Source organism: Sciurus carolinensis, chromosome 1 (assembly GCF_902686445.1).
Source record: "Sciurus carolinensis chromosome 1, mSciCar1.2, whole genome shotgun sequence".
NCBI classification, from domain to species: Eukaryota; Metazoa; Chordata; class Mammalia; order Rodentia; family Sciuridae; genus Sciurus; species Sciurus carolinensis.
The window spans coordinates 54,512,403-54,526,682 of NC_062213.1; the positions used below are offsets into that span (position 1 = coordinate 54,512,403).

General features: G+C 31.4%; 1 protein-coding gene across 2 annotated transcripts in view; it reads left to right on the forward strand.

Moving 5' to 3' along the window:
• Snx16 (sorting nexin 16) overlaps nucleotides 1-13,820 on the forward strand; it is a 31,727-nt gene extending 17,907 nt beyond the window's left edge. For both annotated transcript variants that reach the window (XM_047523924.1, XM_047523934.1), the window contains 4 exons: nucleotides 4,905-4,974; nucleotides 10,197-10,333; nucleotides 10,868-10,987; nucleotides 11,783-13,820. In XM_047523924.1, coding sequence (XP_047379880.1) covers nucleotides 4,905-4,974; nucleotides 10,197-10,333; nucleotides 10,868-10,987; nucleotides 11,783-11,879 — 424 coding nt within the window. In that variant the 3' untranslated portion in view covers nucleotides 11,880-13,820. The remainder of the gene's footprint in view (nucleotides 1-4,904; nucleotides 4,975-10,196; nucleotides 10,334-10,867; nucleotides 10,988-11,782) is intronic.
• Nucleotides 13,821-14,280: the final 460 nt, after the last annotated feature.

Sequence of the window (14,280 nt, forward strand, 5' to 3'; positions counted from 1 at the left end):
TTATACATTTCACTCTGAACTATCTGCTCACAAGAAGTTTTATTGTTCATGTCTCTGAATTGTTGTGGATGTAAATATCCCAGAGAAATTGAGTCAATCTTAGTATTTTTATGAAACGAAAAAAAAATTCAGTTATATAATGCCATCTCATAAGAACCAACACATTATTGTTAAGGTTGGTTGAATGATTTTTGCCAGAAAATGTTAGTTTGGTAGAAAGTAAGTTATTGACAATAATTAGACTCTTACTAATTAAATTGGACCTCAGAGACCTTATACAAAACTCAGTTTTCTGGCCTTAGTAGCAAAATAATTTTAGGCTTATTGCTTAATTGATTTTAATTAGTGTCTTCATTTGCAAAATAAGGTATCTAGAATAGATGTACGCTAAAAAAATCTCCTTTCAACTCCAGATTTCTTATATCCTATTCATTTTGTTGTGCTTCCTTATGAATCCATGTGCATCTTGAAATCAGAGCATCCGCATCATTCAAATTCTAATCTTTAATTCTTAAGACTTTGATCTTTCACAGAAAAGTAGGAGTTTCTCTTAAAAACTAATCTATCTCCTGTTCAATAATTGTACTATAGTGCTTATATCACTAGATACAAATTTGTTCTGATATTCTTAATAGTTTCATTCTAATAAGGTCATTATTTGGTGAATGCTTCTTCTGTGCTCTGCTGTTGATTTTGATATAGTCTGTGCAGTCCAGGAACTTGTCATCTACCTTTCAGTGGAACAGATTTCTTGGTGAACACAGAATAATAGTACTATGGCATAATCCTATGAAGGTGCTATGGTAATACATAGAAGAGGTAGAGAAAAGGAATTTAGTTAGCAAGGCTTTCATGAATAGTTATTAGATAAGCTGAATCATGAAGAGTAAGAATTACCAGGTAGATGTAGGAAGAATGGGCCAGGATGATAGCTTAAGTAACAGCATGGAAGCATGAACAGCACTACAACTATGAGGGTGTACTCTTGCTGAAGTGTCAGATCAGAAAGTTGAACATGAATGTAGACAGGTGCTTTATGCCAACTTTAATAAGAGTTTGGCTTTGTTCCTTCTTACTAGAGGAGGCACACATGGGCCTTTAAAATATTCTGGCTCTGAAGGGATACAAACTGATGGTTAGGGACACCAGTGTGCTAAAAGTATATAGGCAAGAGATGATCAGGTGATTAAGCCTCTGTTGCCCAGCTTTCCCACCTACCACAGCATGAGCCCTTCAGCCATACACCCACCTACTCATCTCCTACACTCTGACCCTCTCTGTTGCGGGTCTTGTGATCCCTCTGTCCTCGGGGTCGTCTTCATAGATTTTTGCTATTTTCTTTAAACTAAAGAGAACACTGAAGACAAATATTAATTGATGAAACGTTTTCTATCTGAAATTCTTCTGTAATGTTTTTATTCAATGACTTTTTGTGCCTATTTTGCTTTTGGCAGAATTGATATCTAGTATTTTTAGTACATTTTTTACTTAGTTCTTAATTGAGCTTCTAATGAATTGTAGGCCTTGGTTTTGGGGGCTTTCTTTTGAAATACAATCTTTGAGATTAAAAAAAAAATCAAGCTGTTACATTCAAAAAGAATTTTGTGAAGTGTAAATAAATACATACCCTATGAAGGAAGAAAAAGGAAAAAATAAATATAAAGTGAAGGTTCAATGAATGGAGTTAATTTATTAGAAGCATAATTTGAATATACAGTGAAACTTTTTTAAAGAATGCTTTTTCAAAAGAATCAGAGTTGTAGTGTACATTTGCTCTAAAATAAAAACAATGCTGAAGGATACAACCTATGTTATCTTCAGGCAGTTTAAATTAACAGCTACTCTCAGCTTTTTTTAAAAAAGTTTCCCCAGGTACATTATCCAGGTAATAAGAGGAATTCAGTGATATAGACTCTTCCTTGCCTTTAAATTCAAGATTGTTGGATTTCCCCTTAGTCAGATAGGTTTCGCTACTATGGTGTTTTTATTGTTTATTCACTGTCATAATCAAGTAGGAGCAAAGATAGGGGGCTGTATTCAACATTTCTGTGAACAGCTTTAAAAAAAGTAAGCTTCTTTTCTTATAAAATGATTCCATTTAATCCATGGATCATTTAATATAGATGTTTTGGTGTTTCTGTGTCATTAGAATTCATTTGACTTGTTTATAAATCATGTACTAATACTGTATAGAAAAATCACTGAGCAGACCCATGGCACATGTAAACAACCAGTAGATATTTATTGAATCTAAATAAAGTTCCCTAGTCAGTGATTCCCAAGCAGCAATGAGAGCTTCTTTCCTAAGAAAAAAAGAATGCATTGGAGTTTCTGTCTTTTCTCACACTCTTACTTTCCTCAGAGAATTTTGTTTGTCCTCTTCTTGAATAGTAATACAGTTGAGGTTGTTAACTTCTGAGTCCTGTTGAAGCAGAAGAAATACAGTGAACCACTGAAAAAGTGGGCTGTAAATTAAAGTTGTAGTCAGTTTCAAATTTTGTTCTTATGCTTCAGAGTTAAAAAAAGTAGGGCATGGAATATAACCTTGGAACTGTATGGAAAAAAAAACTCAAGGAATCCATTGAATTTCATTTAAGTAGAACTCTAATGAGCCAGAAATCATAAAAATGTTTAGGGGAGGAGAATGAAATAAAACAACCACTCCAAAAAAAGATTCCTCCAGTAGGTATCTCTGTTAACATCACTGTTGATATTGGCCAAATTTCTGTATAAACAAGATGTGAAAAAAGATACATGTACTGCTTTACTCACTTTTCCTTTCCTAGCAGCAGCAGTCCAATAATTGGAGTGATTAGTGAACATAAAAACATTATTAAAATACGAGGAAATCTGAATGTAGACCTATATGAAAATGGCTCACATTGGATTGTCATACACTGAAAGTATGAAACAAGGCCCTCCCATATTATTATTGGTATTTTCCTTTCTGTACTAAATGCTGTTCTCTTAGTGTTTCATCCACACTTCTGTTCTCTCAAGCCCAAGATCAATTAATTTCCTGTGGTTCATTTTTATCAAATAGTAGGCACTGTACTCCCATAAAATATTGGGCAGATGAAATTATAATATCTATACCAGAAGACTGTGGTAGTCCTGTTTCTACTGTGTGCTCTTAAACTAGTTATAACATTCTAAAAACCACAGTTAAAAAGGTATACAGACAAGTTGTATATGTTTAAGAGAAGAGATGTGTTAGGAGAAAGAGTGCAAATGAATCAAAACATAAGATATAAGAATTTAAAAGTAGAAAAGGACACAATCAGAAGACAGATTTAAGATTCATCTCTACCATTTGCATTGTATGACACTGGGCAAGTCAGTTTACCTCTGTGAACTTTCATTTGTAGATTGGAAATACAGAGCCTATTCTAACCTCACATGATTGTTGAAAAATTAAAATAGGGCATGTGAAAGCCCTGTGTGTGCAAATACTGTGAAAACAGTACTGGTTCTTGGAGATAGAAGGCTAGAGGAAATGGGATAGCATTCTTGACATATGTTCAGTGTTACCATGTGAAAGAGGACTTAGGTGTACCCTGAATGCCCAACCACCTGCACCCCTGCCCCCCAAAAGAAGCAGAACTAAAAATAGAAGCTACAAGGAAAAAAACTTCAGTTGTAAAGGAAATATTTGTCTGCATTATTCACATGTGGGATGGTTTATGTAAAAACCAAAGAGGTTGAGTATCCCTTATCTCTGGCAATATTTACGTATACTCTTGGCTGAACCTGTCAAGGACAAAAACTTTGAATGATTGAACTAGATCACATTTAAGATCTCTTCCATCTCTATTCTGTTATTATGAGTACTCAAAATCCTTTCTGTTTCCCTGAATGTGTATCCTTTTTTTACAGAGTTATTAACATTTTATAATCCAAAATATGCTTTTCTGAACACTACATCACCAGCAACTTCTTTGTTCTATCTTTGGGATTTTCTGGATCATTTTTCTTAACACTACCTTTCTGTATTAGTTGATACTGGTTTTCCTTTTGGAAAGATTTCACTAAAAATCCCATTCATCTCTCTCTGAGCATCCCATCATCATCAACCTATCTGGACAATCTGAACCCAAAAGTCCCATTCTCTTTTCAGCATAGGTTTTCATCTCCATTTATGTGGTCCATCAAGCAATCATATTCTTATCTTTTATAAATGAAATAATAAAGACTGCACATTTATGTTTTGACATGCAGATAAAGTTGTCTATTAGTCTAAAATTACTTGGTAGAAGGGGGAGCTATTTTTGTTATAAAGAAATTTGGTGAAAAGTAAAAAGAAAAAAACCTTTTGGTTATCTGCCTTCTATTTCTGGTGAGTGCAAAGTATAAACAATAACATTGTTTCAAAACTTTTGGTAATTCAGAAATGGGATGTTAAGAATTTTTTATCAAACTAAAGGAAAGATAAGTAATGTAATAAACACCACAAGGACAATCTTTAAGTTGTTTTGAAGTAAATGCTTTTTAGTTATTTAGTAGCATCCATCAAAGGAAAAACAAGTGAAGTATAAATTAGAAACTATATTTGTTCATAACTGGATAATGACCTTGTTACACTAGTTGAGACTAATTAATAATCACTACTTAGATTGGTCTCCTGTACCATTATTCTAATTATATTTTATATTCCTGTAGTTTATATGTAGCAGTAAAGTTGTGATTTTTATTTATAAGAGCTTAGAAAATAGCTTTAGATCCTTCATAATTTGTTATGTGTATTTTGTTATTTATATTAAGACACATGACCAACTTGCTTATTTTGGTATATCAGCAAAACCTACTTGATTAGAATACTATATAGCTTCAAAGTAACTTCTGCTTCTTGCTGTCTCTTGAAAACTTATTTATACCCTCAGCTAATTTTTTTTACCTTTGAAAAGCCTTGCAGTGAGAGAATTTCTTTGTCTGGATGATCCACCAGGTCCATTTGATAGCCTAGAAGAAAGCAGGGTAAGTGCTGTATTATATATCACATGGAAGAGGAACAAATAATACAGTACAATAACTACATTGTTTCTTGAAGGATTCACAAGCAGCAAAATATTATCATTTCAGACCATGAGAGTTTTTCACAGAAGCTCTTAATTTTTTAGTCAAAAGTTTATTTTTGAAATACATGGACCTAGTTCAGTGAAAAAATAAAAATTCATAAGCATCATAGAGTCAGTGAAGATCTAAAATAGATCCTGTCTTTGTTTTAACTATTTCAAAAACAGTGATTTGGGAATTTGGTTTTACTACATTTAATATAATTACTTCCTTATTGAGGTTTTTTTTAAATTCACATATCCAAGTAAAGAATCTAAAGCTAAAATCAAATAAAAATTTATCTTCGGAAGTTCAAGTAATTGTCTTGTTATCATTTCAGTTTATGCTTGATGCTACTCAAATTACATTAATTGACGTGTTAAAGTGACCTATTTCTTTAAGCAGTAGGCTAGATTCACAAAACAGATTTGGTAATAATAGATTAGCTAGCATTTTATGTAAGTTTTTTCCCCAGATGTTTAATGGTATTTAAATGGAACAGATTTAATTGATAAGTTAGCAGTGTTATTCAGTTACACTGAGACAGTTCTTGTGTTTTAGCATGAATGCTGTAACTTTTAAAAAGCAATTTCATTGAAGTAAAATCTTTATCCAAAAACTTCATCCATATGCTATTTGTTATTCCTTTTAAAAATTTAATAATTTTTTGTAAATTCATAGAGCTGTGCCACCATCACCATAACCTGGTTTTAGAATATTCCTATCACCTCAAACAAAAATTCCTACAAGCTCTTTTGCAATCAGCCCAAGACAACCTCTACTCTTTCAGTCTCTCCAAAGTTATATTTCCTGGATATTTCATATCTACAGAATCATATAGTATGTGTGTATGTGAATGTGTGTGTGTAATTAACATACAGTTAATTTGATCTTTTGCATTTGGCTATCATTCATTATATTTTATTATGAATGGTTTTTCATTGTATTCATTACCATACTTTGTTTATCCAGTTACTAGTTGAGGGATACTTATGTTTCCTGTTTTGTGCTACTATGACTAATGCTATGAACAGTTTCATAGAGTCCTTTGTGTGGAAATGGTTTTGTTTACTTTGAGTTGATCCCTGGTAGGGGAATTGTTTGGTCATATGGCAATTTTATATTTAACTTTTTAAAGAAACTGAAAGACTGTTTTCTAAAGTTGCTGTGCTATGTGGCATTCCCACTAGTAATACAGGACAGTTTTGTGCCCTCAAACATTGACACCATCTTTCTGTGTTTTTGAATGAGAATTTTGCCAATAGGTCCTCCTCCAGTACTTTGTGTCTTTCCACCCCCATCAGGCTTCCTTTGTTCTGATGAAAAGTTCACCTTTAATTATATTGTTTCCATGTTCTTAATGAAGTATTTTGCCCTTTCTGCTTTCAATATCTTTCAGTAATTTGACTGATGTTTCAAGGTGTGACACTCTTTGTATTTATGTCACTTTGGCTTCATTGAGCCTCTTAGTCTTGGGAGGTTAGTGCTCTACAACAGACTTGGGAATTTGTTAGCCATTATTTCTTCAAGTATTTTTTCAATCCATATTTTCCTTCTCCTTATGACATGGTACACTTCATGTCATACCTGTGTACCTGAGGTGCCATTCATTTATTTTCTTCTCTCTTCTCAAGATTAGATAATTTCTATTGATGTACAAGTTTTTTAATTCATTTTTCTGTCATGTCAAATCTGCTCTTGAGCCCCTACTGTTAGTTTTTCATTCTAGTTACTAGATATTTCAACTCCAGAATTTCCATTGGCTTATTTTGTGTTATTCTCTTTATTGAGATTCTCTATTTATTAAGTAATAAATACCTTTAATTCTATTGTTTTTAGTTCATTTGAGATATGTAATAGCCACTTTACAAACTTTAAGCATATACCCAATGCTTAAAGTTATTTAAATACCTTCTATGGACTGCTTGGATTCTGTTGAATATGTCTAGTTTTACCTTGTTTATTTTCATGTCACATAATTTTTTCTTGAATACCAAACATTTTAAGTAATATATGTTAACAACTCTTGATTCTAATTTCTTCTCCTAGAGTGTTTATTATTGTTCTTATTTTGTTGGTTTGTTTACTAACTTGCCTGAATTAAATCCATCATATTTGTCTCCCCAGAAATATGTGGTCACTTTTGTCCCAGCTCATATTGTACTTTAATCTAGAATTTGTTTGGAAATTTCTAAGTTAGATTTCTAAGTTAAGTGTGCATTCAGCTAAAGAAGATTATTGTTTATCATTCCTTCTCTAGCTCACAGATTTGTTTATTTGCATTGTAAATTTAAAGAAATTCTGTGCTCTTTTCCTTCAGAATAAAATATTCAGTGACCTTAATGAGATATATATCTCTTTGATCTGCAAATTTCCTTAAGCAACCTCTCATTTTAAGAAAAATTTCAAAATGGTTTATTAATCCACATCCCTTAGAGTGGGATTATTGAGCTTATTTGAAGAATAAGGAATCCTCAGTCCAGTAAACCTTATCTCTAACCTACTTCTCCTACTCTCTGTTGAAGGCCGTCACTTCTATCTGCTTGTGTACCTGCACTAAAATAGGAGAGTAAGGATAAGGACCTAAATTTATTCTACCTTCCTTTGGAAAAATTCAGATCTATTATTTGTATGGAAATAATTACGAACAAAATGAAGTCTTAGTATACTAACATTAATGAATAGCTTATAATTACAAAAGAATTATAAAAAATTGTTTTAAAGAAACATGAATGCAAATAATTAAATCTAAAATCATTAAAGCTTTTCTTTTCTCAGATTCCAATTTTCAATTATTCTAAAGGTTGAAAACTGAATTTTCTTGTTCCTAATTTTGAGAAATTCAGAAAGGTAAATAAAGAATGCAGTCTGAATTATGAAAAGTAATGCAATCAATTTTAGGATCATTTGCTAGGAGATTTTTCCAGTTCTGAGGTACAGTTTGATCTCATCACAGATTCTCCTTTAATTAGCATTATAATTAATTAGATAATTTTTTTTGTTTGTTTTTCTAAGAGTACAAACCATTTTGATGGTCTCATTAATAGAGCTAAATAGTTCTATTAGCACATTTTTCTTTTTTTCTTTTTTCCCTGGTGCTGGGGCTGGAACCCAGGGCTTCATGTGTGCTAGGTAAGCACTCTGCCACTGAGCTACATAACCAGCCCAATCAACACATTTTTCTAATGACTATTCTAAAAACAGTTTCCTTCTCTAACATACATCTTCCCTAATACCCCCTTACTAAATGGTTTTAATCTTGGAGGAAACCCAAGGATTTATGTAAGGAATATTTTAAAATACCCTACAACTTAGTGAATAGTTATTAAATAATTCATCTCAGGAGTGGAGTCATTTGATGGTTGTATATTTTCCTCTTTACCTTCATGACATATGCTTAAATTCCCAAATTTATTATATTAGTTTATACTTTTACCTATAATATATATTCCTCTTGCTCCATGTCTTCATTGATACTGAATATTGTCAGCCTTTTATTTCTTGATTACTAGCTGGCTTATAAAACTTTTGTGTCTAGTGATGAAGCTCTTTGGAACTTCTATGAATTTCCTGTTCCCATCCTTTGTCATATTTTCTGTGATTTTTTTTTCTTCCCTAAAGCCAGGATGTAAAGATATTCTCCTTAATTTTTTTTTCTACTAGGTTTAAACTTCTGCTTTTCACACTTGAAAAACCTAAGTCCTTTAATTGACTTAGCTTTTTATGAATGGATGACCATATGTTATTTATGGAAATGTTCCTCCTTCCTTCACTAGTTAGTGAAATTCTTCCTCAATCATAAATCACTCATTGTGACTATTTTTAGCCAGTCTCAGTAGTCTCTTTTCTTACTATGAGACTGTTAATTACTATAACTTCATAAATAATCTTGGTATCTAGCAGAGCAAGAGTTTTCTTATTTTTTGAAATTGGCTGTTTACTCTTCCATGTGACTTTTAGAATCAACTGGCAAGTTCCTTAAAAATTCATGTTAGCATTTTGTTTGGAATTACAATATACTTATTGGTTAATTTTGAAAAAAATTTATAGTATTAAATCTTCCTATTAATAGATCTTTGCTTACTTAAGTCTTTTAAAGTCCTTCAATAAAGGTTTAATTTTTTCTTAATCTTCTGAGAAAAGTCATAGGATTTATTCTTAGCATTTTGTTGATATCATAATTGGTGTTTTATTATAATCTAAATTGTTACTGTTACATTTTTGATTTTGTATATTTATATTGTATGACACATCCTTGCTGAAATATTTTTTTAGTTTATAGATCCTTTAGGATTTTCTGTATAGTTAATCATATCACCTCAATATTAACAGTTACATTTTTATATTTTGTAGTACTTAATAGCTTTCATTTCATTTTCCTGTATTATTGTATTAACACAGATCCTTGGAGTTAAATTGAAGTCATCATTTTCCTCCCTTCTTAATTTTAAAGGAAATGATCCTGCATTTCCCCATTAGCATATGGTGTTTACTGTAAGCCATTGGTGGTTGTAAATTGTTTGTTTATTGTCTTTGTCTTTATGTTAAGAAAGTTATTTTCTATTTCTCCTTTGAAATTATAGGATGTGTGTGTGTGTGTTTAATGCTTTTGCTTGCATCCATAAAAATGGGATAAGATGACCTATGTAAACAAAGATCTGTTGATAGGAAGATTCAATTCTATGAAGACAACACTTTCCAAAACTAAGAAATGTATTTTAATTCCAAACAAAAGTCCGATAGAATTTTTTAAAGAGCTTACCAGTGAACTGAATTATTGACAATTGATTCAGTTATCAATTTTGATAATTTGTATGTTTTTAGAAATTGGTAATTTCATGTATGTTTGCTTAAGGCTGTTCTTCATATTCTAACATGATTTTAAAAATGCGTTAATTTATTTGTAATTGTGTACCCACTTTCAGTCTCCCTGGCTTACCACTGCAGTAATTCTCAACAAAAGGGATTTATAGTTAGGGACTAAGAGAGCCAAGATAATAGAGACCTAAGAAGATGAGTATAGAGAGTCAACCACTTGGGTTATATACTTGTGATTTTGATCTGTTTCCTGGGCTATTCAGTAATATACTTAAGAAAATTACTGCATAATAAGTAATTTTATTCTCTTTCTGCATTTTTTTAAGGCTTTCTGTGAAACTTTAGAAGAGACTAATTACCATTTACAGAGGGAACTACTTGAAAAACAAAAAGAGGTGGAATCCTTGAAGAAACTGCTCAGTGAGAAGCAACTTCACATAGATGCTTTAGAGAGTAGAATCAGGTGTGTTGTGATACTTGCCTTTGTAGTCTAATTCTACTCCTAATACTCTGGGCTACCTGCCCTGTATATTTTAATAAGATCTCAGAAGTTTCTGATTCTTAAAGTCACAGAATGTTGGCCTCCTTCTTTGTAAATTGGAAAAATCATCTTTTGATTTAAATTAGAAGGCTGAACATATGTGGAATGGGGAACATCAGGAAAATCAACCTCTAGCTTTTCAACAAAGACAAACATTATTTGTTGTAACCTAAGTGGTATCTTTGTTTCTGGGCATATATGCCAGCATTTCACACATGAAAGCCTTCTTGGGCTATATACTTATTTACCTTCTCATCAGCATATGTCAAATTGAGGCTGAAAATTCTTTTAACTACTAATCTCTCCATTGTTTCTCATATGAGGTAAGCAATTTATTAACCAAGTGACTGCATTAGGTGCAACAACTGAAGACTACTAAAGCTACATATATTCACAGTAATAAACATATACCAATTTTATTCATATAAAATAACTTTTTGCTCTAACATACTTTAGAACATTATCTTTAGAAGCTGAAGAATCACTGTATGTATCAGCAGTAGAAGGCGGACAAATCCTAAGAGTGGAGTCTTGTGGAGTTGAGGTTGATCAAGATGTTGTGGATGAAGAATCTAGGTATATATTTTATTTATTATAGCCTAATCATTTAAATAATTAGAGGGAAATTGTTCTAATACTCTGTAGTGCATTCTTTAAACATTCAGTGTTAGTGTGTCCTGCACCTGCTGAGCAAGCAAAGACCATAGGTATTCCAGGTTCTTCCTAAAATTGTCTTTGGCATCAGCCTGTGTTTTTCTCATTGTTTAATTTGAAGCTATGCCTGAATTTCTGGTCTCTGACAGAGTTAGTTTTGTAAATCTTTTCATTCAAAAAATAGAATACTATAATAGCCACTGCCCTCCTGCCTTAATAGAATGATGAAAAGATAATGTATTTGAAAGTACATAGAATTTTTTATTGCATATATATCCAAGGTAATTGTTAATACTCTAGTGTAATTGTTTAACTATAATTATGAAAACAAATTTTGTATTCTGGTAACAACAAAGTAGATTTTTATTGGTAAATGGTAGTTTGGAGAGCTGAATTTAAAATATATTTGTTTATTTTATTTTATTTATATTTCCAAAGGTGTTACCTGACAATTAACAACTTAAATATACTAATTTCTGTATTTTGTAATGGAATATTTTATTACTTTTACATTGATTGTCTAGCCTTTCCACTAGGTAAACAATGTTTAAAGATAATAAAGAGAAATAAGGGTTGGGAAATGTGGCTTAGTGGTAGAGTTCCTTCCTAGCATGCATGAGGGCCTAGTTTTGATCCCCAGCACTGCAAAAAAAAAAGAGTTTTTAATAAAGTAAAATAGCAATCCCTTCATTGATATATTTCTCTTTTTTTTTACAGAGCTGATAATAAGCCACATTTAAGTTTTTGTGAACCTGAAAATGCTATCTCAGAGATAGAAGTAGCAGAATTGGCATATAATGCTGAAGAAGACTAATACAAAACACAAGCAGCTCTCCATTTCAACATTGCAGTAAATTTAGAATAGAGTGGCAAATACTGTTAAAAAAAAAAAAAAAAGGACCATGAAACATTGACGAAAAGAGCAAGAATGTATATGTATGAAGTTTACATATAAGTTTTTTTAAGTTATTGGGATAGGAAATATATTCACTGCTGCTTTTAATTGTCTTTTATCCAGCTTTGTGTTTAATACACTGAAAAAAATCTAGTTAGAATTCTGTTATCAAGGTCCACATTCTTAAATATTGTGTATAAATTATAATGATGTTTTGCTTGTATAATGCTACAGGTGTGTGTGTGTGTGTGTGTGTGTGTGTGATCACCAGTTACATTAGTTAAATGGAAATTAATTGCATGCTACTATCTGGGTGATGTATATTTCCTTGTATCTCTGAAATGACATACTTTCATTAATGGCTTAAATCAGTGAACATCACAGTAAAGGTAAAGATGAATTGAGTTTTAAATGTTGACATGTTTGCCATCTCTAAATAAAAATTTCTTATTTTAAATATTAATAATTTAAAAGAAGAAAATGACTTTCTAATACCAAAGGAAAACTTTTGAAGAGTTGTAATCATATAGCTAAAGTGACAAAATAGCCTTGATTTTAAAAGCGGATTCATTGATATCAAGATTTTATAAGTGTCCCAGTTTATTAATATGTTATACTACTGTATTTACTACATCATCATCTCAAATCTCTACCAGTAGATTCAGTGAGTTTTCCTCTTTTAGAACCCTTCCTCTCTTTTCTAATCAAGGTATATTCTTTTGAAAATATATTATAGATTCTAAATTGGGAATTACAAAAAAAAAAGAAAGCAGAAAGCCATAGACACTGCATACTTCCTAACTGGCTTGACCTGTGGCATTGTGGTTTTATTTCTGTGTCTGTGAAGATGTTGTTACGCTGTATTATGGCTGATTTTCTTTTTAATGTATTTAACCAAGTGATGCACTTTATGAAAATTAAACTCTTTTGTGCCAAGTTTAATTGGTGGATTTCTTTAGTAAGTGGAGTTAGCAGAAAGAATTATGTAGTGCCTTCACTATTTCACTTTTATAAAAAGTCTCCTAGGTTTTGTGAGTCAGTTTTATGAAAAATGTTTATGCTTGTTTGAGCTTTGTGTACAGTTATTGAAAATGCCTTGTTTCATTGTTATAGTATGAAGTTAGTCATTTATTTTCTGTCTACTGGTTTGCATGTTGCTCTCAGTATACATTGTAATCATGGTAGCATTTTGAAATCTTCATTTGGTATGTGGAATGTCATAAGCTTTCTAAAACCAGAGAGACATTTACTAGGAAGTAGAATAAGTCTTCATTTGTTTCTCTTTCCTAAGTTTATCAGTATCTTAATGTACATACTAAGATGTAGTTGTTTAAAATTCTCCTGACATAAATCAACATATCCAGTGGCTGTTTAACTTTTTCTTAAAATGAGACTACTTTTTACCAACATATCTAAAATTTTAAGTCTTTCCAAAATGCACAGGTATGTTAAGCTCAGAATATTTTCCACAAAGTATATTAGAAATGTTTATTATCCTTAGAGATAGAAATGAATATAATAAATGAATCTGCTTATTCATTTTAAAATTATTATTCTAGACTTTACAGAAAGCTTAAAAAGAGAAATCATTTATATGAATTCATAACCATTTTCAGCCTAATAAAACAAGATGATCTTTGCCAAGTTTCAGATATTACAGTGCAACACATCTTAGAGGGAATCATATACTTTGAAATTCTGACTTTTCAGAACTTTGTATTTAAAGTTCTAGTTGGGTAAAGAGTAACTTTGTTGACTAGGTAAACCACTACTATTTAGATTTAGATTTACTTTTTTACTTTTATAATTCATTTTATTCCCAGTATTATTATATTTGTTTAATAAATTATCTTTTCATTACAACAGTAGCTGTGTTCAGATGTTGAATACCATTTTCCTCTTCCACTCTGTGTCCTCCCTATTCCCTATAATTATTGTAAATTGAATTATGTTTAAGGGCTGCTGCATTTCACAGGTGTGGAATGAGTCTGATTTTCCTTTTGAACTTATACTTCATATCACTGATATCTTTGAAAAATCTTTGTGAATAGGTGCAGTGCTCTTCATATGTAACCATTATTAATAAAAAAGTTAAATGTAACTAAATTGAAGATACTTTTGCAGTCTCAAAACTTACACTGTTAAGAATTAAGTTCACATAATAGTATTGTAACCATAAAACTTCAAATTTTAAAATGTATTTCACCCATCCACTACACTGAACGTAGCCACTTAACGCACCTTGAGAAAACCGTGTTCCTCGATAAATCTGTATATATTCTAGTTCAGCTGTCTGCAGCATTAGACAGGAAAAGTGGCC